Source organism: Mustela putorius, unplaced genomic scaffold (genome assembly GCF_011764305.1).
Source record: "Mustela putorius furo isolate JIRA1106 unplaced genomic scaffold, ASM1176430v1.1 tig00003913_pilon_pilon_pilon, whole genome shotgun sequence".
In the NCBI taxonomy this organism is placed as follows: Eukaryota; Metazoa; Chordata; class Mammalia; order Carnivora; family Mustelidae; genus Mustela; species Mustela putorius.
This window is the reverse complement of record NW_025422060.1, coordinates 3230760-3256452: the sequence shown is the minus strand read 5'-3', so window position 1 is coordinate 3256452 and position 25693 is coordinate 3230760. Positions and strand designations below refer to the sequence as shown.

The 25693-nt window shown below is 36.6% G+C and overlaps 1 protein-coding gene across 15 annotated transcripts in view; it reads right to left on the bottom strand.

The window, feature by feature from the left end:
* Positions 1–25693, bottom strand: part of PARD3 (par-3 family cell polarity regulator) — a 653655-nt gene that overhangs the window by 290648 nt on the left and 337314 nt on the right. For 14 of the 15 annotated variants that reach the window (XM_045069142.1, XM_045069153.1, XM_045069147.1 and 11 more), the window contains exons 6-7: positions 5365–5456; positions 3040–3123 (exon numbers count right to left, since the gene is read on the bottom strand). In XM_045069142.1, the coding sequence (XP_044925077.1) occupies positions 3040–3123; positions 5365–5456 (176 nt within the window). The remainder of the gene's footprint in view (positions 1–3039; positions 3124–5364; positions 5457–25693) is intronic. The other variant, XM_045069151.1, reaches the window with a different exon arrangement.

Below are 25693 nucleotides of genomic sequence, written 5' to 3'. Positions count from 1 at the left end.
TGAAGGGGATCAAGAGAAGCAAACTTCCAGTTACAAAATAAATAATTCATGGGGATATAATGTGCAGCATGGGGAATACAGATAATAATATTATTAACTTTGTATGGTGACAGATGGTAACTAGACTTACTACAGTGATCATTTCATAATATATACAAATGTCAAATCACTATGTTGAACATCTGAAACTAATAGAATATTGTACATCAATTATACTTCAATAATAACAAAAAATGAAACACTGGTTCAGAGCTGGTGTATACACAATTAAATCTCATTTGTGAAAAGTTATATCCCACAGGGAGATAAATGTACACTAATATTTGGAAGCTACAATGCATGTGCTTTACCATATCATTTTTCTACTCATGAAATAAAATGAAAAAAGGCTTAACTTTTGAGATCGTTTAAAATTGTATCCTTTAAAGGAAATAAAGGCAAAGGACATTTTTGAAAAAGAACTAAGCATGTTTACATGAAATCACCTTGAAGAAATTTCAATGCTTCTCCAGAGTTTAAAAATAAACAAAGAAGAGAAGAAGGAAAAAAGGGAAAGCAGTCACAGCCCTGTGAATACAATGCCACCTCAAAATTCAAGGTGAATTTCAAAGCTTGTTATAGGACACTAACTGTCAAGTCTCCTACTCCAGCAGCGTTCTAGGTAAATCAAAGTTTCAACTTCCAGACATCTCATAAAGTAGGTGCTTCGCCAACGAAGTGAAACCTGGAGTCATCACCATTAGAAGCGTTTACCAGGAAGTAGTACAATTGTTCAAATACTCAATTTAAAAAATAAAATAATTTAATCACACACTAATCAGTGACAGCCCACCTGTTTTTTACAACATACTAGACACTTCTAATTCACTGGCAATGGTGTAAACTGTGTTTCACATCCTCAGTCCCTGGTCTAAGTCCACTTTCCAGCTTTCCTCTTCCTTCTCCCAGTGTAAAGGAAGTTTAAAAAAATTGTAATAATGGCAACAATAGAAGAAAGAAGGTCGAAATAAGCCAAATAGTTCGTAAGTATATTTCACTGGGTAACTACTGAATGGGGCTTTAAGAGAGGATACAAGTAAACCTCAGGCCCTGAACAGCTCATTTCTCCAGGACAAGGATGTGAGCACTTCACGGGTTATTGACAGATGCCCGTCAACCATGAGTCGCAAAATCAATTCACAGTATTTAAAGATATTAAAACAAAAATTTTTAATAAATCCAGTAATACTTTTTTCACAGAACGCAGCACCAGAGTAAAAGTAATTCATACGACATTCGAAGTTTTTAAAGATATGCATTCTACCCACTTAAGCCCCCATGTTGCATCACCACTTCCTCATATCAGAGAAGAATCAATGAAACAAGAAGGGATTGGGAGGGAGACAAACCATAAGTGACTCTTAATCTCACCAAACAAACTGAGGGTTGCTGGGGGGAGGGGGTTTGGGAGAAGTGGGTGGGATTATGACATTGGGGAGGGTATGTGCTTTGGTGAGTGCTGTGAAGTGTGTAAACCTGGTGATTCACAGACCTGTACCCCTGGGGATAAAAATATATGTTTATAAAAAATAAAAAAATTAATAAAAAAAAGATATGCATTCTAAAAAGTAATGAAGTAATTAATGATACAAAACTCTAACATTTGAGTGTGCAGAGATTGAAGAGAAGGAGCCACAGACCACACGATAGGAGATAAATCAATAGCTTATTTAGGTTTCACACATAATCATAAAAATCTTACAAAAATTTAAGAACTAATTAAACCTAAAAATGAATTTTAAATTAATCATTACCTAAGTTACTCAGATCATTTTTATTAGGTAAGTTTTTCCAGAAAACTGCTTTAAGCTCTCCCTTAATTTTGCAAATTCAGCTGGAGTTCTGACTCTAAAGTGTTTCATCAATACACAGTGAAGTAAAATGTTTGCAGGGATGTGTGATGACCAATAACATTATTAGAATAATTTAAATGCTTGATTTCTTCATCAGCGTAAGTGTTTTCTGTGATTATGATGTATACGTCTGAATGAACGAGCAGTTGGCCCCAAATGAAAATGTTCCTATTAAGCATATGCTAAATCAACACCACTCTGTAGATGGGCATAAATGAAGATAAAACACTCAACATTAGGATTCAATTAAAAACCTCCAGGACAATGAGATATCACCTCACACCAGTCAGAATGGCTAAAATCAACAAGTCAGGAAATGACAGATGCTGGCGAGGATGCGGAGAAAGGGGAACCCTCCTACACTGTTGGTGGGAATGCAAGCTGGTGCAGCCACTCTGGAAAACAGCATGGAGGTTCCTCAAAATGTTGAAAATAGAACTGCCCTATGACCCAGCAATTGCACTACTGGGTATTTACCCTAAAGATACAAATGTAGTGATCCAAAGGGACACATGCACCCGAATGTTTATAGCAGCAATGTCCACAATAGCCAAACTATGGAAAGAACCTAGATGTCCATCAACAGATGAATGGATCAAGAAGATGTGGTATATATACACAATGGAATACTATGCAGCCATCAAAAGAAATGAAATCTTGCCATTTGCAACAACATGGATGGAACTAGAGCGTATCATGCTTAGCGAAATAAGTCAAGCAGAGAAAGACAACTATCATATGATCTCCCTGATATGAGGAAGTGGTGATGCAACATGGAGGCTTAAGTGGGTAGAAGAAGAATCAATGAAACAAGATGGGATTGGGAGGGAGACAAAACATAAGTGACTCTTAATCTCACAAAACAAACTGAGGGTTGCCGGGGGGAGGGGGTTTGGGAGAAGGGGGTGGGATTATGGACATTGGGGAGGGTATGTGCTTTGGTGAGTGCTGTGAAGTGTGTAAACCTGGTGATTCACAGACCTGTACCCCTGGGGATAAAAATATATGTTTATAAAAAATAAAAAATTAAAGATTTAGAAAGAAAAAAAAAAAAAAAAAAAAAAGAAGTTTCTGGAAAATAAAATGCAAAAAAAAAAAAAAAAAAAAAAAAAAAAAAAAAAAAAAAAAAACCTCCAGGATACGTTACCTGCCGCCTCGAGCACTGAAAGGCACTACATGGATTCCCAGAGGCCCTCCATCGTTGGGGACTCGTACGAGCTTTACCATATCACTGTGAGACAATGATGAATGAGGGAGCATGAACATGTACTGTAAACAAACCAAAACCGAAACAAAACAAAACAAAAAAAACCTGCTACAACACGGACACACGATCAACAACAGAAGAGAACACAACGAAAATCTCACCAAGCGCACACGCATACACGTACACATTCTGGAACATAAGCGTGAGGATGAGAGCGACAGTAAACAGTACATACCTGCACACTAGCCTGACGGCATGGGGAGAGAGCAAGCAGCAGAACAATGACATTAAAATGACACAGAACCCTCTCTCTTGGACCACACTCTTGTATGTGTAATACAAGTATACATTTTGTGAGTCAGATCTCTAGACTTCCACTGAAAACGTTCCATCCCAGTATTTATTTCAAGGACAAGGAAGAGTAAATGAATAAAGGGCTTTTGGCCACACAGCACTTTAAAATTTACAAAGTGCTCCTGCCTAGGTCACATTATCAATCCTTCCAATAGTCCAGTGTGTTTTGTCCCCGTTAGGGACAGGCCAGATGTGATCCAGCGATCCTTCCTGCCCACATTATCCCACAACAATGCAAAGTCCTAAGCTTCCGGAAATGTCCCACAATGCCGGGAATGAAACTCATTCCTCAAAGCCAGTAGATACCTGCTAAAAAATCAAATAATTTCTCTAAGTGTTTGTAACCAAACTTTAAAGTTGTGAAGAGAGATATAAGTAATATGAAGCTACTTCTATTACATAATGGAAGTACTTTACTATTAAGCCTGAGTTTAATGAAAACTGGTTAATTTGGAGAATGTAAATATTCTAATTCTTTTCAATGAGATTTCATTTTCTTCATAGGTTTCTGTGTATGTATGTGTGTGTGTGTGTTGTGCACAGAAATATAAGCAGGTCTTATCTAACAATCAATTTTTAAAAATAGTATTTCAATTAAATATCTAGTAGAAGCAACCTGGACAACTATGATTACCAATGGATTTGACAAAGATCTCAGTTTAGTTCTTACATAAAGGAAATACCAATCCTTCAGTTGTATTTCTTAAATAAAAACCTAAAGTTATCCTAGATACTATTAACTGTCCTCGTTATATAATACAAAGACTAAAAGAAAAATAAAGACAGTGATATCAAACAAATCAAAACAAAATTAAGAATATGTGTATAGATGTAATCACATATGTTAACTAGGAAAAAATTAAAATTCTGCCAAACTGCCAAAATATTTACAGAAGTAATACTATTTAAATGAATTAATTTTTGTATTTTCATAGAATTTCACAACTTCTTATTTTAGATACTGTTATGTATCATTTGAATATCTATTCAAGGATTAGTTTATCAAATGAAAATAGTAATGGTAACTTTAATAAATTTATTTTATTCCACATTCTTTCTGAAAAGAAGTAGGACATGGCAAGTACTTCTTAACTTTAATAGAGACTACTGGTTGCTGTCTATCTAAACATCCCCGATTCTAGACCCTGTTTAATCTCACTGAAAAAGCTCCCTTGGAAGACCAAGGAAAGACAGAATTAAGAGTTGAAATGCCGATTATCTAGGTTCCCTCAACTTTACCCAAAGTCAAACAAAACTTCAGAATGATTGCCCTCCCCAGTCTAAACTACCAAGCGAAGAAGTCCTGAGAACACTTTCCACTTAAACATGTCAATACATAAGATAATTGTAAAGTTGTGATAATATAGTAAAGTTTTCCTTGTCCTTTTATACCTAAAGTCACATTTAAATCCCTAACCTATGACTCTAATTCTTCAACAGATATCTTGAGAAAGTCCATTTCTTCAAATCGAAAACATATATACTAAAATGACTAATGCTTACATGCTCAAACTGGCTTTTCAAGCAAAGTATATCTACATTTTTTTTTAACTTAGCAAAGTTGAAGAACAAACAAATGACCAAAACACGGACATAGAAAGCAATTTGAAAACAGTTACAATGCTGTTAACATGACAAACATTTTCAATCAAATACTATTTCGTGTTATCATTTAATAGTATTTGCCAAGGTATGAAACCAGGACAGGTCCATGGGAATTTCCATGCTGTACTTCTTACGTTACGTACTTAACGCAATAGATCAAAGATGCTTTTTGGAAAACAAACCAATGCAAGGCATGTTTTTAACTAAGCACAAACATTCCGCATGCCATATGCTTTTGGAATACTTGTTGCTATCAGTGATGCTACACGTATATTACAAAATTAGTTAAAACCATCCATAACTTACTCCAGAGAAAAGCTGGGTATGTTCTCCAAACCAGTGTCAGCATGTCCAACGGGTTCAACGCGACTGTTATCTTCTTCTGTCCCATCCTCATCCTAGAGACACATAGCACAAAGAAGAGAAGTATACTCCATGTTAGGTTTACTTCCATCATGTGAAAGGAAACTGGATAAAACTGGAGTTTGGTAGGCATTCTGATCGTGTTAACTAGGTCCTTCCTCTAGGGAGTATCAGTGTTAGTGATAAGGTGGCTATGTGTATATGCCAAGCTGTATTTTAGAGCCACAGTTCCCTGAGTTAGCATATCCAGGAGGTAGACAAGACACCACTGCAATAAGGAAAGAACTTCTACTTACGGGAACTTTATCATTTTTATTTCACTTTTCCATGTATGTTTTCAGGAATAATTATACATTACTATGATGTTATGCTAATAAGTAAATGTACAGGGCACAGGCAATACATGCTTAAAATTTTTACTAACCCCAACAGTTGAGACCATTAGAAACCTTAATGACTACCAAAATCTTCATGTTCTTCCTAAATCAATGCTCCCTCTAAATCAGCTCATCAAAATGAGCGTGCAGGAAGTACCACCCTAGACTCAAATCCTTCATCCCCTGAAATTTCACATAAAGACACCCTAAGCCAGTTGACTGGTTATTTAGAAGTATCTCTGAAGGCATTAAGATCTTAGCCATAAAGAACCACTTGTTTACGTCTATTATGAAGCTTGAAGCATAGGAACAGGCACAAAGAGCAAAATAATCCACCCTCACTTTTGTATCTTTAATGAAGGCAGAATTTTGTAAAATATTATGTTCAACATGTTGTAGAAACCAGGTAAGTACACTGGTCCTGCAAAAGGTGTGTGTGGAATAAATGAGACGGCGCCTAAAAAGAAATGAAATGGCCACTCAACAATATCCCTCATTTTATAACCTTGGTCACTGTCTTTTCATTAAAGAGTTCACAGTTAGGATGGCTTTTCAGGATACTTTGAATAATAATAAATATGAATGACTGATACCAAAGGCCTTTTTAACCAAATTAGAATATTTAGAAAAGACTTGAAATCTCTAATCATAGTTGCTCAGAGGCTCAGCGTCTTTATCTTGGATCCTTTAGTGCCTGGTACCCAGCAGATAGTCCATATATTTTGCTAATAAAAACAAAATCATCCCGAGAAATCTTTGGGGTAATAAGTTTCCAAATACACATAAATAAAATTTATTTAATCTGTTTCTTGGAAGTTTATACATGCAACTTATATAAGCATATAATGTGTTAGGTCCATCCCTTTCTACTATATAAATTTAGTAACAGGGATTTTCTATGTGAATTTATTAAACTGCAGAAAAGAAAAGTTTTAAAACTTTTAAAGAAAAGGTCTTCTTTAAAAAAGAAAAAATATTTTAAAGATTTTATTTATTTGACAGAGAGAGACAGTGAAAGCAGGAACCCAAGCAGGGGTAGTGGGAGAGGGAGAAGAGGGCTGCCCCCACTGAGCAGGGAGCCTGACTAGGACTTGATCCCAGGACCCTGGGATCACGACCTGAGCCAAAGGCAGATGCTTAACAACTGAGCCACCCAGGCACCCCTAAGAAGAAAAATTTTGTATTTTTAATCATGTATTTGAGAGACTCATAGCAGAAATTTATATGCCATCAACAAAGTCATCAATCAACAAAATGATAAGCAAAGATCGTAGGTTCAGCGCACTGTTAAAGCAGTATTTTAAATTCTTCAAGCAGTATTAAGCCAACACAGAGCAACTGGTAACACCCAACTGACAATACCTCTGAGAATCCACCAAAATAAGAAGGTGAATGCACCAAGTTTTTCTATGAGTTGTAGATAGGTTCCATGTGTCTTCAATAGCGGTGCAGTGCATGAAGTGAAGGTACTTGAAGATTGATGATCCTATGATTTAAGAGGCTCTAATATGCACTTCTTAGTCATCTATCTCTTTTAAGCACAAGCACACAATACATTTCAAAGGTTAACCAGCATCTTGAACCTGCCTAAGAACCACACTTTAAATGTAAACAAGAACTCCTAAAATTATGCTTTTCCATTGGCAGTGGGGGTAGGGAGGAGAGCCAAAGAGATTGTTTATAAATCAGATGGAAAACATAAAAATAATCTTTCAAGTTAAAAACATTTCAGTTCAGGATTCATTAATAATTTAAGCACCACTGAAATGCCACCATGATATATTACCAGCAAAACACCTAAGTTGTACTACGAAACAGCCACATAAATGAAATGCCTCATACTACAGTGATAAAAGAGTAACTGATAATTTACACATTCATTGTTCCCACAGTGGCCATTATCAGGCCCCCGAGAGCATGTAGAATATTATTTCATGCAGCTGCATATGGTGTTCAGTTTAAATCGCAACATTCACTGCCCTGAGGCGGAGATGCAATTGCTGTGGGAACCACAACTGAAAATTTCCCAACTTTTGGATGGGTAAATATCAGCTCCTGTGTCACTTTACTTTGTTGTTTTGTACTTTTAAAAAGCTGTGACTGAACCTGGTAGCTTTTAGCACAAGTTATATACTGAATTCCATTATAGACACGGAAAATGGAACTTGGCTTTTATGTCAAATCAATAACAAAGGCCTAAAATACTAATTTAAACTATACACTGTTAAAAACTTCCAGATGAGAAAATACACTTTTTAAAATATATATATTTTATTTATTTACTTGACAGAGAGAGATCACAAGTAGGCAGAGAGAGAGGGGGAAGCAGGCTCGCCGCTGAGCAGAGAGCCCAATGTGGGGCTGAATCCCAGGACCCTGGGAACATGACCTGAGCCGAAGGCAGAACCTTTAACCCACTGAGCCACCCAGGCACCCTAGAAAACACACTTTTTAATCTTTTCCCTTCTCTCCATTTTATAGCATTTTATAGGAGAGCTCGGGTTCAAGAATCAAATGGCCTTGGGTGTGAGTACCAACTCTACCATTTGCCAATTTTATATCCTTAGGCAAGTTATATACCCCTTCTATTTCTATCCCTTCTTTTGTAAAATACAAACAATAAAAACATCTTCCTAGGACTACTGAGAGGGATAAGGTAACCTGTAAAACAAGTATAACATGGTGCCTGACACATAGTAATTGCCCAGTAAATGTTAGCTGGTACTGAAAAGAGAAATACATGACATATGAAACATACTGCAAATAAACGATTTACGGTAGTGTTACACCATTATATTTTAAGAGAATACATTCATCCTTTCATACTTTGTGCCTTACGAGACAACTTAATATTAAGCATTTGCCCACCTACTAATATTAAGCATATTATCTACTCAAACATAAAATCTACATTTTAGAAACCTTCAAAAAACCTGATATTTGTTGTGCTTTGCTATATACAAAGTACCTTCATTGTAAAATGTCTTTGAAATGAGAATCCTCATTAAAAAGTGCAAACAACTAAATGCTGTATACAGTCAAATACATGGCACGAGGATGAAAACACTATGGGTTACTGGTCGAGGAAATTTTCAGAGGAGAAAGAAATGTCAAGAACGATGCCTGGGTGGCTCAGTCTGTTAAGCATCTGCCCTTGGCTCAAGTCAGGATCAGAGACCTGACACAGAGTCCAGTATCTGGCTCCTCGCTCCGTGGGGAGCCTGCTTTTCCCTCTGCCTGCAGCTCCCCCTGCTTGTGCACTCATGTGCTCTCTTTCTCTCTGACAAATAAATAAAATCTTTAAAAAAAAAACAACTTTGAAGAACCTATGATTTTATCCCAAACTTAGCCTGCACAGTTCCATGGATGTTAGAGGAAAAAAACGAGACCCCTAGGTCAGAGACAAAGGACTGTTTACTACAGCAATAGCCAAAGTATCATTCTTGGCTTCGCACATTTCTCCAGCTAAAATTCTTACAAAGTAAGGAACGCTGGTGCACACAGAATAAATCTGAGCTGAGGGAACCCAAATACCTTACATAGGCAAAAGTGTGTCTGCCCACTGCTATGGCAGGACACACTATATCTATCTTCCAAGGCTGTTTGCTGTACATACATCCTTGCAGGGATAGTCTACAACAAAGGCTTCCGCTCACAAGGCATAAAAAGATGGAAGAGAACAATGGAGAATTATCTCTCAACAACAGTGCTTAATCTAAGCACTGCCAAATGGTAGCATTTGTATGACTGCTAGCAAATGAAGACTAGGAGTATCAGTAACAAAATGCTCTATCATAACCATGCCTTTTAAAGTAACATTAAATTCTACTAGAGTCATACCTTCTATATTAAACCAAATTTTTCAGTGGGGATTTCTATGTTCAACCAACCAACCAAAGAAAAATCAAGTATGAAAGCTGAAAAAAAAATCTTTAGATAGGCAAAGTCTTCACTTCTCATGAATCTTTTCATATTAAGCTATTTTTGGATGTGCTCCCGCAAAATCCAAGAAATTCAATAAAGCAATGGACAGAACCCAAGGAAAGTCCTAGAATAAGGTGAAAAGAAAGCTCAGAGAAGCAGCAGCCAAGTCAGATTAGAACAACAGAACAGAGGAGTCTGGAAAGTCTATCTCCTTGAGAAAAAAAGAAAGTAATAACTGGTCTGATATTTTTGAACATTTGGGAAATATTTTGACATACCTGTTGGAGCATGTAGGGGAAAGTTTCAGAAATACACAGATAAAACAGAATAGATTTTTAAAAGGTCAAAGCAATTGACTCCAGGAACAGCAAAGGAAAATGTGTAAGGGGAAAAAAAAGTTAATCAGAGTGCCTACCTGGTCACGCAGTGAGCCACAAACCGCCATCTAATGTGGCACAGGCTACGGATTTCACTTAGACTTCGGATGTGATAAGAGCAAAAAGATGGGAACATGGCAAGTAAAAAAGGCAGAAAAGAAAAAACCTTCATCTTCCACAGTGGCAAGTCAACAGATATCAATAACCAGTAACCAGGAATGAGCAACCCAACATTTTATTTAGAAACATGGAAGTAAGTACCAGAATAAATATATCCATAAACAGTCCCTCTGAGGAGAGGGACTGGGACAATCAGGAGGAGCAGAACAGAGTGCTCATTTTTTTTTCATTAAAAGCCATCCAGTAGTATTTTTATTCTGACTACATATTTGAAATTCCCGAAGGACCTAAGACTGGAAACCCAACCTGCCAGCAAGGCAGGATCCTTGGAAGAAGCAGGCTGTATAACTGTCCCAGAGCGATTCCTGGGTGTCCCAGCTCAGGTGCAGGAAAGGACTCACGTCAGCAGGCTACGAGGGCTCCTCTGGCTTCAAAGCCTCCCTCACACCTCACAGAAGCAGGCACCTCAAAACACCACAGGCAGAGCTGCTTGTCACATACTTCGTTTTTTGAGCCCACATGCAATTTACTAATCAGAGGTCACTTGTACCATACAAATATAGTGGATGGAAGCTTTTAATCAGGTTTTCAGAAAAAGAGAGCCAAAAAATAACCAAAGCTTAAACTCTCATGCAGAAGAGAGGAAAGATTTTGTTAACCCTTTGTTTACCATATTATATGGATCTAAGTAAGTTTTTAAAAAGATGGAAGAATTCTAGTCAAAGGTGAGAAAAAGAGTAAGAGAAAATGAGTAGATGATAAGCTTGGGTGAGACGATGAGTTTTAGATCAGGTTAGAAATGTGTATTAGACAAGTAGGGATAAAGACATTGAATTTATTTGTTCTTTGCTTCTAGGAAAAAGTAATCTTATTCTCCTCCATAATATGAATACTATCAAGGCTAACCCTCAACTTAAAAAGCCCTTACAGAACCAAGGGATGACACATTCTGAAATCACATGTACTCACATGACCTGCTTAAGAAAACTAAATTTGGCTAAACTCCTAATTACCTTTCTAATTTCAAAACTTACCTAGTTATATTTTTTCTTGCTTGAGTAATGAATATGTTCTCTATAGTCACAGATTTTAAAATATATATATACATATATATATGTATATATATATCCAAAAACATAAGTAGGTATCATTGCAAAGAAGAAAAGGATCTGTAATTAGAACACTTAAAGATTGAATGCTGCCTCTATCAATCACCATATGAAATAAGAGGACAAATCTGTAACTGGTTTCCTTATAAAAGCAAGGAAATGAAAAGCACACATTCTGCTTTATAGGAACACAATAAAACTTTATCTAGAAATCAACCACCTGTACATCTATATTTAAACTCTAAGCTTCAAGGAATTAAATACTGTGAAGTTATTACTTGAAAAAATGCCTATAATGTTAAGAAATAATTTATCATTTTAAAAACATTTTATAAAAAATTAGTTGTTTGCCTCCTTAAAATTTCCTACACACCTATCTTTGATCTTTATGTTTAGGAAATGCAAAAGGAAGTGAAAGTTCTGATGGTATCCTGTTAAATTTACGATATTTTTCAAGTGTTTTCATTATTCTTAACAATAAAATAATTTTAATGGTTCAATTATATTGCTACAAAAATGCTTAAGTAAAAGTCTTTTTCACACTTTTTAGAGTACCTCCAAGACCTTCCAAACTTAATGAGAAACATGTTAACTACTAATGAGCTACACCATCTCCCCCCAAAAATATTTATTTGGATGTTCACAGCATGAATTAAATCACTTTTGGGGGGGATCACATTCAGAGAAAAATAATTCCAAGGGGAATCTCTTTCCATATCCCCTAAGTATCACAAACAGGATTCCAGAAGGCTTTTCTGTTAATGTTGCCAACGACTTGATTAATTGGCCCAATCACCAGGGAAAAGTAATTTCCCATCACACGTGGAAAACAATTGAAAACATCTAGGGGAGGGGGCCTTCTCAACTGAGAATGGTAAATGTATAGCAGCAACCTTCTAAACAAGTAAAATCAGGAAATGTGTAATATAATTTTACTTCATGGTCTTTATATTCTGCTTGAGTAAAAACATTTATGAAAAAAAACCTAATTCAAATCCTTGAAGGATAGACAATACTAGATAATAAGACCTCTTAAAAGTATTTTCTTGTACTGTATTGGGAAATTAATAACCGTTATACTTTTAAATGCAGTGCAGTTCATTATAACATGAATTGAACACCACAGAACCCAGAGCTCAACACCAAATAACTGGGGCTTATATTAGGAATGATTCAGTACTTGCGATGTAGAATATTAAATGTGAGCTTCATCCCCCCAACAGGATTCCAAACATTCCCAGCTCAAGCTAATACTGATCAAATGGAATGGCAAACACAGTATTTAACACAGCCCATGAAATTTTCATTTACCACAGAAATGAAACATTTCCTGTCTTGGAACATACACAACATGACTCCACACAACCCAAGGCAAGAGAAGAGTCTTTAGAAGGAGAACAGATGGTGCTGATTTATGAACGCTATCTCACTACAGAGAACAACAAAAAGTATGTATCTTTGCACCTGTTACATGCAGAGTGGAATCTCAAAATTAAGTTCCAAAATGTAAGTTGGTTCCTCATAATTATTAGAATTTCAGGGCATGGAGGAATCATACCGGAAGACATCTGGTCCAAGATCCAATCATATACTAGAATCTCTTCCTTCACTTAATTCTTCCATTTTTTCCTGTGCCCCCATGATACACAAAAGAAGCTTTACATATTAATCCTTACTAAGAACACTGAATTCAGTAACTAATCCTGCATCTCACCCGGCATCAGCTGCCTCACTCCTACCCATATTTATGCCAAACACATGACCAAAGTATCTATCACCACTTTGAAAATACTGAAGCCATGCTTCACATGAGGTGTCCAGTCCCCCCACCACACACGAATGGCCAGGCAGCCTTATCAATCTGGTTTCATAGGGGCCTTGAGTATGAGAATAACACCCAATTGTTTTCTTTTGAACACTCCTAATTTATGGATTTATGGATTGTTGAAATATATGGATTTTTTCATCTGACCATTCTGCCTTTCTAATAACTTTCTAGACCTTATCGAGGTGATATTTTAAAATGTTTTATTTTGGGGACGCCTGGGTGGCTCAGTTGGTTAAGCAGCTGCCTTCGGCTCAGGTCATGATCCCAGTGTCCTGGGATCGACTCCCACATCAGGCTCCTTGCTCAGCAGGGAGCCTGCTTCTCCCTCAGCCGCTGCCTGCCATTCTGTCTGCCTGTGCTCGCTCTCTCTCCCTCTCTCTCTGAAGAATAAATAAAATCCTTATAAATAAATAAATAAATAAATAAAATGTTTTATTTTGGGGGTGAAGTAAATAATACCTGGGTAAGTAAAAAAGAGATCTTATTCAGTGGTACATTAAAATACCATATGTTTAAAAATATTTACACACAACTATTTTCAGTCAAAAAACATTTTCTCCTTGGCTTAAAAATGGTTTCAAAATTAATATTTGATAGGAACTAAAATAATTTAAAAATGAACTTTCATTTAGATCAATAAACAAAAAATTGAAACAAATATTTCTTGCCAGTGATCAGTGCAAATCACTTCTTAAAGAGGCAAGAGACCTGCAAATTTTATAATATATAACAAAAATAAAAATGATAATTGCTAATATATATACTGAAGACCTACGATGTGCCATTTAGTAGAGAATCTACTGCTTTTGTCTTCGATACAACCTCAGTTTAATCCTCAGCACAACCCTTAAGCATATTTTAATAAACAAAACAACAGAATTTTATTTTAAAGATTTATTTTATTCTAGAGAGTGCATAAGTATGCAAGAAGGGGGAGGGGTAGCAGGAGAGAAAGAGAGAGAATCTCAAGCAAACTTGGCACGAAGTGCAGAGCCCTACACGGGGCTTGACCACAGGACCCTGAGACCCAGGATCCTGACCTGAGGCAAAATCAAGAGTCAGACACTTAAGCAACTGAGCCACCCAGGTGCCCCAAAACATATGAGATTTTTAATGAATTATGTGTTAAACTTTTTTCCAAACATAATTTAGCAACATAACCACATGACAAGTTCCCAGTGATGGATTCACAATGCGGTTTGGATAACAGAGGTGTGCTGCTGACACACAAAGTATTTGTCAATAAGGTTTACTAAACGCTGTATGAGATATTATGTCTAGAAATGTACTGGGCATGCCCAGATGTGCAGCGGTGCACTGAACGATAGAGCTGGGCACAAGACCCATCTCAGCCATGTCACCACGCCCTACATTCCTAATCCAAAGAAAGGAAATAAGATGATCTGTCTGGGAAGCTATGATGGACTCAAGGATACCACTACATGCAAAGTGCCTTACATATAAAAGTAAAGTTTTTAGAGAAAAGAGAAAGAACCAATTTTACTACACATCTAAAACACAACACAAACTGCATATACACTCTGTCATTTAATCCTCACAACAAAGTGGGAATTCTCATCATGAGAAATAAAGCTTAGAAAAGATTTCACTGTTCCCTGCAGTGGTTGAGCTGGGATTTTGAAAACAGCATCAAAAAGGCCCATGGTCTTGAGTTTTGCCATATTTTTTCACTCCATTTTACTCAAGGAAGAGTGACCAAAGCTAGTAAGTAATGCATGTGATCCTAGTCAACTAGTGAGTGTGAGAGCCAGGATGTGTGAAAAGAGAAAATAATGATAAAACTTATGTTGGAGAAAAACTTAAATTCTGAACAGATAATAAATGAACTTTCATATGGAGTGAGACTTACTATTAAAATGGAGGTGGGGCTGTCATTTTAAGAGAAACATAGAAAGAATAAACATCAGGAAATTTAACTTGTGGTTATATTTGGGTGGCAAGATTACAAAGTGATTTTTATTGTATCTTTATAGAAATAAGTATTTTTACCATGAGCATAAAATCTTCTTACAATAAAGGCTATTTTTATTGATTTTTTAAAACCTTACCATACTTTTATAAACTATTTTTATTACATAATATCACTGTATTATAATTTCTCTGAAAAGTGACTTTGCAAAGAATCAAGGGCTTAAAAATCAAACAGAACATTATAAAGAGGTACAAACATGGGATTATTCATTGATATGTATCATATTTAAGCCGTCTTAAAAACCAAGCAGAGATTTTTAAAAACCATTTTTGGGGTGTAGCACTCCAAATGGGAGAAAAGATTAAGATGAGAAAAAGACTTAACATGCCATATAAAATAAATTAAATAATTAGGAGAAATTTCAATTAAACAGAATCAATGGAGTTAGTGAGGAAGAGTCACAGTAAGGCAAGTTCATCACTGGGTCCTGTGGTCCACAAACACCTAAGAGGACTTTCCATAGGGACCATAGGGACCAACATATATATTTTTTATCCTGCTTTCCTAGATGATAAACACATATTTCACCATTAATAATTTTGAAGGGCTTACTAAGAAAACATATAACAGTCCCCAAAGTTTTGTATTATTTTCAATTACTAGTAAGCAAGTAAAGAGTAACACATGGGTCCTGTAACAAAATCCACACACGTAAACATGCATTAGAATGTGTACCGGTTTATTACTTCCCACTGCAGTATTATAATTTCACAAATGAAATGTAGTCATTAAGTTACTTGAAACCAATAAATAGCTTGAATAAAGTAAGTGCTTTCACTCAATTTTCTAGTTGAATTCAATGAAGCAAAAACTAGTCAGTAGATTTCCTAGGGATTGAGAGAATGTATTCTCTTGAACAAAACGAAACCGCTTATATGTTTGACACAAAGTACATAGCAATGATGGTAAGTCTGAATGCTCAATTTTAGATCATGGTTCAACAGCTTATAATAGCATTAGAAATTAACATTAATAAAACTAATTAGCTATGCATTACTGCACTGTCTCTAATACCCAGAATGTGATAAAAATGCCAAACAAAAATTAAGATATTAAAGAAATACACTCATCTAAAGTATAAGACATGTGCTGTATTTGGTATAGCACTTCATTCTGTTGGTTAGAAACATGGATTCTGCAGGATCCCGACAAATTATATAACTTCTCTGTGCCTCAGTTACTCACAGGCTGGGAAGAGTACTGTCTACTGAATTTCTATGAGAATCACAGGAGTTCATTAATGCCGATTATCTGGAACACTGCCTTGTGATGATTAAGTACTAAGACTTCCCTGTACATAAGTAAAACTAAATCTTGATTTATAAAATATCATTTGATTTTAAAAATAAATCTGTCTTTTATCCTATACAAAAGTTGGTTGTAATGATTGAAGTACATCATGCGCTCCAAGAAAACAACGCACTGATTGAGATGAGTCCCAGCTTTTCCACCTTACGTTTGGTATTTCTTTCTAGTGTTTTGAAATCTTACACGTGTTCTTTGCTTACATAGGAATCGCAATAAAATATGAATGTTTCACCTGAAGTATTTTATTTCAAATTGTACAGAAAACATTTTCAAAAGATTTCATTTCTATCAAGTCACTCATCACAGGATACTTTTCAACTCCAGTCATCACAGGTTTCTAAATAAAAACATTTCAATATTTAGGATTATGTTCTTTGAAAGCAGTCTAAAACAGAATGCTTCAAATGACATGATCATTTTAAAGAGCTTAGTGCTCACTTATTTTCTGAAAAGACCAAATCAATAGATATTTCTACCAGACTGATATTAAGCTGTCCATTTCACAACTTTTATGGTCTGCACTGGAAGACAATTCTCCTTCAACTCTGGCATACCTGTAAGTCTTGAGAATACAGGTAGTATCTCCCTCCCAAGGGCGGTACCATAACCTCTATAACATAATCCACACAGCATGAAGATCTTATATCTGGGCCAGTGGTGACATTTCCACGGGTTTGGGGATAAGAGGAACTGATCCAAATATGCTGATGCTCACGCTGCTGGCTCTGCTAACAGTAACAAAATCTTTCATCTCTGATCCAGGACACTCATCCTCCATCACCATCCATGCAACTGTAGCAGGCTAACTAGGTAGCTTGTAAACAGGGTAAAATTTTATCCCTTTTCAATTCCTGACTGGCTACTCCAATACACACACATACACACACACGCCCCTTAGTTAATCTGATCAACAAGAAGCCTTGCTGTCATTCTAGTTCGAATTCAGTATTACTAACGAGACTGAATATATCACCATTTTTGTGAAACACTCACACAGGCTCTCTGTAGATTTGCTATTCATTTCAATCATTTATTTATCAGGAGCTTATCTTTTCCAAGAATTTTAACAAAATCTTTATAGACTAGTAATATTACTCCTTTAGATGTCATCTAGACGACCGACTTATGGTTCGTGTTCACTTCATGTGAAACGAAGTGGTGATACAAAGGAACAGTACTTTTCAACAGCGATTTTCTCCTTTCACTGCTTTCCCTCTGCCTTTCATAAGGACCTATACTTCACTTCCCTTCACCTTTCCTCTCACCCATGTCCCAAAACAAATCAACCCTCGGCTTGAAGGTGTAGCCTTCAGAAGTATTTCCAAGCAAAAAAACGGTCTAGAGGAAAAGATCTGTTTAGGAGCGGTGACTGCCTAGGATGTCCATTTCAACACATTCACTTATTACTAAAATTTCTTGAATCAGAGAAATGAATTAAATGCTGGGAGATCATTTCATTAGATTTAATAACCATATCATTTGCTTTTGATTACACAATTTGATCCAATTATATCAGTACTTTTGGTTTCCTCAGGTTGTTCCCTTGGGATATAATTAAATTCGGAATTCATGATTTGCAAATGGACTAAAAAACTTCAGCTCATTTTATATGAAAGACGGCCTTATCAATATTTACCAGAAAGAGATGCCTTCAGAAAAAAGAGCCTCATTACAATTTTTAGTATAAAATGATGGAAAAAATGATTATGTAGGACAAGTAAAAAATATAAAACACAACTGACACAACTTTCAGTTAACAAAAATAAAAGGTTTGAAATATTTATTTAGGTCACACTCAGGGATAGAAACTGTTTTATGTTTTACTCTTGGAACATTCTGGTAAAAGAGGATCAAGTTGTCCACTGACCTGTGCTCCAAATGATAGAGCAGGTTGATCTGGGCTACTCACAATAGGAATGTTCCCTCTGAAAAAAGTTCATCAGTTTCCATTAGTAGGAAACAGACTTTGTAACTAACAACAGATTAAAATAAATTCTAAAACATTCGACAGTAAGTGTCTTTCTAAAAGCCACAACGTCTATCCATTTAATACCAGGACTCTAGAGCGCAGACATGTGTATGCCCCTGAACAATGTGCAGCAGCTTCAGACAAAGACGAAGAACAGGGAAGTGCATTCAGAAGCCTTTCACACTTTTCCTGTAAAGTCAGCTCAGCCTTTGTTATTCAGATTAGCTTTTCAAGGGCCAGAGATACCTTTCTCCCCCCTTATTTGAGAAATCTTTTGAATACCAAATACTATTTCCTATTCAAAACCCTGAATCTGTCATTAGGCAATTTCTAAAATAAGTCTCATGGCTCTTCCATCCTGATTCTTCCTTCTCTCTGCAATCCCTGGCTGCCTGATTCCAGGATCTGTATCAGCAGGCTCCATTTCTCTGGCTCCGGCCAAGTCTTGGCCTTAAAATGTGAAACCCACTCCTCATCTGGCCACACCCCTTTGTCTCTGTTCTCCATCACTGTGAAAATCACCTTTACATATGAGAATTCTTTGTAAAAACCGAATTACAGGGGACTGGCGGGGGGGGGGGGAGCTATAAGTATCCTTTAGGGTAGGCCGTCAGATATTAATATAATTTCATTTTTTCTTTAAAGATTTTACTTATTTGACAGAGATCACAAGTAGGCAGAGAGAGAAGGGGGGGAAGCAGGCTCCCGGCAGAGCAGAGAGCCTGATTTGGGGCTGGATCCCATGTCCCTGAGATCATGACCTGAGCCAAAAACAGAGGCTTAACCCACTGAGCCACCCAGGCGCCCCTCATCTTCTTAAAAGAATCATTAAACCATGAGAAAATTTATGTAATACTGTTGCCAAGGCCAAAGCAGTTGAGTCACACGTATTGACTAAGTCAAAGAGACTTGCACTTACAGACCTCCTTTCTTCTGCCAGTTAAAAGAAATACCACCAAGATCCAAATCGTATTTTTAAAACAGGAGCACATATACTGTACTCCACAAGCCTAAGGAGAGGCTTGCCATGGTGCAGGTGTCTTCCCAATGCACTTAAAATTCTATGGTACCCCAAACACCCCAAAGAACACCCAGCCCTCCCTGGCTTCTCCAATAGAACTGGAAAGTTTAAAAGGGTCAGTTTTATATCACAACCTCAGACAAAATCCCAAGGTTTCTATCAAAGCAATGCCACTACAAAAGCACAGGGAAATTGGAACCGGACCCAGCACCCTTCTGGTAAACCTTCCAGGGGCTCATGGAGAGAGGGTGGGCAGGCTGGTAAAAGCAGTAGACACACACATGCGGAAATCCATCTGGGAAAGCAGAAGTCTGGCCACTCAAGTTAAAGACGCAGACGAATGCAATGAGGGGCTGCCGAAGTAGTGACCTGGAGGGACGGCCAAAGGTCCCAGCAGTTGCTGTGAAGATGTGATAAAACCACGAGTGCACTGATCCGTGTCTAACAAATAACTCTCAAAGGGGGAAAAAAAGTCCTAATTTGTAGCACTTGCCAACACCCTGCAGCGGACTCCAAGCTACTGACATGGGGTCATCATGGCAAGGGGCTACCATCAAAGGAGACAACTCCGGAGTGACTACCCAAGTAGCTGTGAGGACGACTAGAAAGTAAGTAGCGTTCTCAGAAGATATATAAAGAAAATCAGTAATATAAAATATCAGCGCTCCTTCTGACACTTAACCATACTTGGCCAGATTATTGTTTCATTTTGTTTTACATCCTAACAGGGATATTTAATATCTGTTGTTTGTTTCGATCTTATTTGAATCAACAAATGAATTACTATTAACCAATGAATTTATACCAACAAACCACTCTAACAGCAAAAGAACCATTCTTATCTAAAATCAAAGAGGACCTGCATAAAAGGCCAGTGATCAGGGGATTAGACACTGTAGAGTCTCTGGTCCCCTCTGTGACACCTTGATGAGACCAAAGAAAGGGGTCCCCTTACAAGGTTCGTGAAGCTGGGGTACAGACACAGGCTGCATTTTACCCCGACTATTCCCTTCAGCAAAGCACCTACCTAAATGCAAGGGCCCCAAGTGTAATATTCATTTTTGGTGTTTAATAATTACACCCATTAAGTGAATATATTCAGAACAAAGCCTCTTAACTAACGGATATTTTAGATAAACCCTGAAAAATACGTTATAGGGATTAATTACCTCACAGGAGGAAGATGGGTAAAAAGAGAGAAAACATATATGGAGAGTGGTAATAACATTAAACACCTTCATGAATGTGCCAGGAACCACACACAGGTGCTGTCCCTGTTCTACAACTCGAATTGCAGCTCAGATTGGTTAAGTAACCCACCCTCTGTCACACAGCTACCAACCCACTCCATCAACGGTGTGCATATAAATCCATCACAGTCGAGGGAGAGCATCTTGAGAGCAGGGCAGGTGACCTGTACACACACACACACACACACACACACACACGCGTGCGCGCGCGCACAATTACCAGCACCATCACAAAGTGTACATGCAAGATGGAGTTTGCCTGGTGAAGCTCTCACCCCAGGGAAGGGGCAGGGCCTGGGATCGAGCCCCACAACAGGCTCTCTGCTACGCAGGGAGACTGCTTCCCCCTCTCTGCCCACTTGTGATCTCTTTCCCTCTCTGTCAAATAAATAAATAAAATCTTAAAAAAAAAAAAAAAAGTATGAATCTACAGTAGGTTTTCCTCAGGCGACTTTGTGTTCTCAACATCAAACTCCATTCCAGATTCCAAGATTCTAAGTGTGAATCTTGGCTCTCCTGGAAGGCACTAGATTACTAACAGTAACAACTTAGAGCAACATGAATTTGAAAACACAGCCAGAACCCACCAGGTATTAACATCAACATCCACGTGTCAGAGACAGAATGTGGGAGACTATAAACACAGAGAAGCAGCTGCACATGAAATTACTCTAAGGTCTGTGACCTTCTATTTCTTAAACAGAGATCCTAATTGGGGCTGTGAACTATTTTTACTTCATTAGCTGAAATGACCACATTCAGGTAACAGTAAATTCATTTTGCCATTTTAAAGAAAATGTTAAGAACCTAGATTATATATTAAAAAAATGGTTTTTTGGAAAACTTCAATCCTACAGAAAACTGAATAAATATATTCAACCCAATGTACCTTATATCTAAATTCACTAATTACTAATATTTATCTTCTTTCTCATATAGGTTTTCATTTTTGAACTATTAAGATTAAGTTGCCATAGATATTCTTAAAGGTGACTTGAAGATAATGAATTATTTTCAAAAACAGAAAACAGAATACGTTGTCTTTTTTTTTTTAATTTGGAAAAATTTTGTAAGGAACGGATAGGAGCATATGTCTTAATGGTTTTCAATTACCAACTGCATTTATTTTGTTTAGCTTTTCTGATGTTTTACAAAAGAAAAACAAAAAGGGGGGACGCTTGGGTGGCTCAGTGGGTTAAGCCTCTGCCTTCAGCTCAGGTCATGATCTCAGGGTCCTGGGATCGAGCCCCACATCGGGCTCTCTGCTCAGTGAGAAGCCTGCTTCCCCCTCTCTCTCTGCCTGCCTCTGCCTACTTGTGATCATCTCTCTCTCTGTGTGTGTCAAATAAATAAATAGAATCTTCAGGGGGAAAAAAAGGAGAAAAATTAAGTTTAAACTACAAAAGACTAGAAATTTAAGACTAGAGATTCCACAGGTACTTTTCAGTATAGTACAAATAAAATATCCTTGGTTTAACAGATTATGATGTGATTTTAGAGACGTTTCCACATGGAGAAATGACCAGGAACCAACCTAGAAAGGAGAAGATTTGGATTTCAGAGTAGGTGAAAAAGTAGCGAGGCAAGCCTAAAAATAATTTTTTTAAAAGATTTTCTTTATTTAAGAGAGAGAGCGCACAGGCAGGGTGAAGGGCAGAGGGAGAAGCAGACTCCCCACTGAGCAGAAAGCCCAATGTGGGCCTTGATCCCAGGATTCTAGGATCATGACCTGAGCTGAAGGCAGACGCTTAATGGACTGAGCCACACAGGTACCCCCAAAAACAAATTTTAAAGAATATATAACTTTTGTTTACTAAAAGCATAGTTTACTTAAGTTTTCTTAAGTCTATAAACATAAATCTATTTCATAATTGTACATTTTTCAAATATTTGGATGTGCTGATTCTAAAAAAAATATTTGTTCTATGTGCTAGATGACTAGATAATGAACTTTGAGATTTCCCAAGTAAATTTTTGGAGTTTATCAGGAAACTCTTCAAGACAGTAAAATACCATGATGGTGCTTATTATATGTGCTTTATTCTGAACACTATCTGTATTCCTAATGGGCATGTGAAATAACAGTTATTCTACCAGACAATCTTTTGTTTCATAAGTTGGAGCAAGTAAACTAAAGGCTCATTTAATATCTATCATTACTATTCCTCAGAAAACTACTACTCTGCTTTAAAAATCTTTAATTTGCTAGTCTTTATTGAGTTTCTACCTTCAAATCATGGCACTTGACACAAAGACATTTATCTGGTCATGTCCCATTTTCTGAAAGCAAGTGATTCCAAGCTTGCCGCAAGACTGCATTCAACTTTTTAATAAAAGAGACTACACATTTATAAAAATAAATATAAAAATATATTCATTTTAAATATTAAACTATTAATTTTAAATTAATCAAGCAAACTTTAAAGAAGATGTTGGATGTTGAAGAACAAATGGGAAAGAAGTAATGCAAGGGAACATTATTTAAAGCAAAGGAAATCAAACCACCTCGGCTTTGGAGTGTATGTATTTCTCTGGCAATTTTTTTTTTAAGGTTATAAACAGAATGTCCCCATCATTAAGTCATCTAATAAAGGATTAAACTAGTGCTAAAGTATACAGAATAAAATATAGAAATCCTATTTCACCACTATAATTCTATTCCAAGTTGCTCCCTTAGAATTAATAACAGTTGCAATTTAAAAGAAAAAATTCCTTCAATTTCCTTTTTATATTCATAATAGGTCCATATACTCAGGTATAAACTTTGTATGAAATGAAACATTAATATACTCAGTGAAACTTACTCTCTTCACTTAACAGCATGTCTCAGAAATCTTCCAATAGTACCTTAATTGTTTCAATGGCTGTAGAGTATTCTATAGTACAAATATAAAATAATTAATATGGCCACCACTCCATTAATGGGCGACAATAACTTGTCTCCAGTATTTTACTACTGTAACAATAACAAACTTATCCATGTGCAAACATTGCTGTGGGTAATATTCCCATTAGCAAAATTTTGAAATCAAAGGCAGATATTGCCAAATCCACTTTCAGAAAGGCTTTGTCAATTACATTTCAATCTGTAGTACATGAGCGCAGCTACAGGGTCACATCATTGCAAATACCTGACATGAAAAATATTTTTTTTAAGATGTATTCATTTTTTTGAGAGAGAGAGAAAGAGAGAGCACACACAGTGGACAGGGAAGAGGGAGAAGGAGAAGCAGATACTGTGCTGTGCTGTGCGCAAAGCCAGACAACAGGCACTGTCTCATCACCCGGAGATCACCACCTGAGCCAAAACCAAGAGTCAGATGCATAACCAAGGGCACCATTCAGGCGTCCTGATATGACAAATATTTTTAATATTTGCTAAACGATAGCCAAAAAAAAAAAATCAGTATCTTAATTTGCATTCCCATGATCCCTAGTGAAGGTGAGCATCTATTCATAAGAAGACTTTTACATTTTCTTTGAAAATGAAAAAAAATTTTAATAAAAAGGCTTAATTAAGCCAATACAGTAAAGTGAAGAGGAATTTTTATTCCTACCCATTTTATTAAATGATGTACTCTGATCAACAGCAAAGTTTTAACAAACCAGGTCACATGTGCAAGACTGATGGGCAAAACAAGAGTATGTGACTGTCAAGAGAATGAAGCAGATGACCCAATGGCTGGTGGTCATGAGCCCAGGACTCAGTGGACCTGAGCTCTAGGACACATCTTCATATAGTCCTGTTAGCTGTTATATAGCATCACGGCCATTTACATGACTTAGAACTTGACTCTTCTCTTTGTCCAGGAGATGGTCCGTACCTACCAGCATTCATAACATATTACATGTACAATCATTCTAGGCAGAGGACCAGAGCAAAGACCCTAAGAGAGCACAGGCATTCAAGGAACACACCTCACAGACTTCCCAAAACACTCCAGGGACACACCCCACCTTCTCCCAACCCTGGGAGTGTCAGTTCCTAGAGAATCTGTCGCTGCCTATGCAGTTACGGTACACTAGACAATGGCATGGGTTTTAGAGCCAGAGAAACCTACATTTGTATGCAAATTGTTGTACTTGTTTTATAACCCTTAGCAAGTTATAGGACTTTTAAGACCCAAGTGTCTCATCTAGAAAATGGGGATAATAATGTGAAACTCTGTCTCATAGGTTCTGCATAAGGACAATGCATATGAAGGGCTCAGCACTAGGGATCTAACGCACAGCACAGGGATCAGAGTCAACAGCACTGTATTCCAACTTCCAAGTTCCTGAGAAATTAGACTGAATTGTTCCCACCACAAAAAAGAAATGAATTATGTGACATGGAAGAGTTATTATAATTAACACCATGGTGGTGATCACATTGAGAAATATAAATGCATCATATTAATACTTTGTACTTCCTAAAATTATATGTCAATTATATCTCAATAAAAATAAATAGAATAAACAAGCTCCTACTTAAAAAAAAATTAAACAGAGTAAAAATCAAGATACTGAAGATCTTGTAATTACTCTTAACAAAAAATTATCCTATCATAACATACTCACTCTCTCTCTCTCTCTCTCTCTCTCTCAGGGTTTAAAAAAAAAAAAGCCAACCCATGTTTTTATTATTAAAATTGTTTCTATGAGAACTTAAGTATTAAGAAGTTAAACTATGTAAGAATTACTAAGGTTTTCCATATCACCTTAAAAATCACAAGGATTTTTTTTTTAATTCACAGAATCATTATAGGGCAAATATTAATGACCTGGTAAATTTATAATCACAAGGGAAATTGAAAAGTAACTACATAACTGGTCCAATTTTTATCTTCTTATTTACAGGAAGTCCTTAAGCAGTATTAGTCTAGCAAAAAGTAGCTCAACACAGACTGAAGATTAATTTTTAAATTCTCCTTTATTTTAAAGCTCATATATTTCTATATTTTCAAATGTTATATACCATAAGATCTAATGCTTTACACATTAATGTGTTACATAA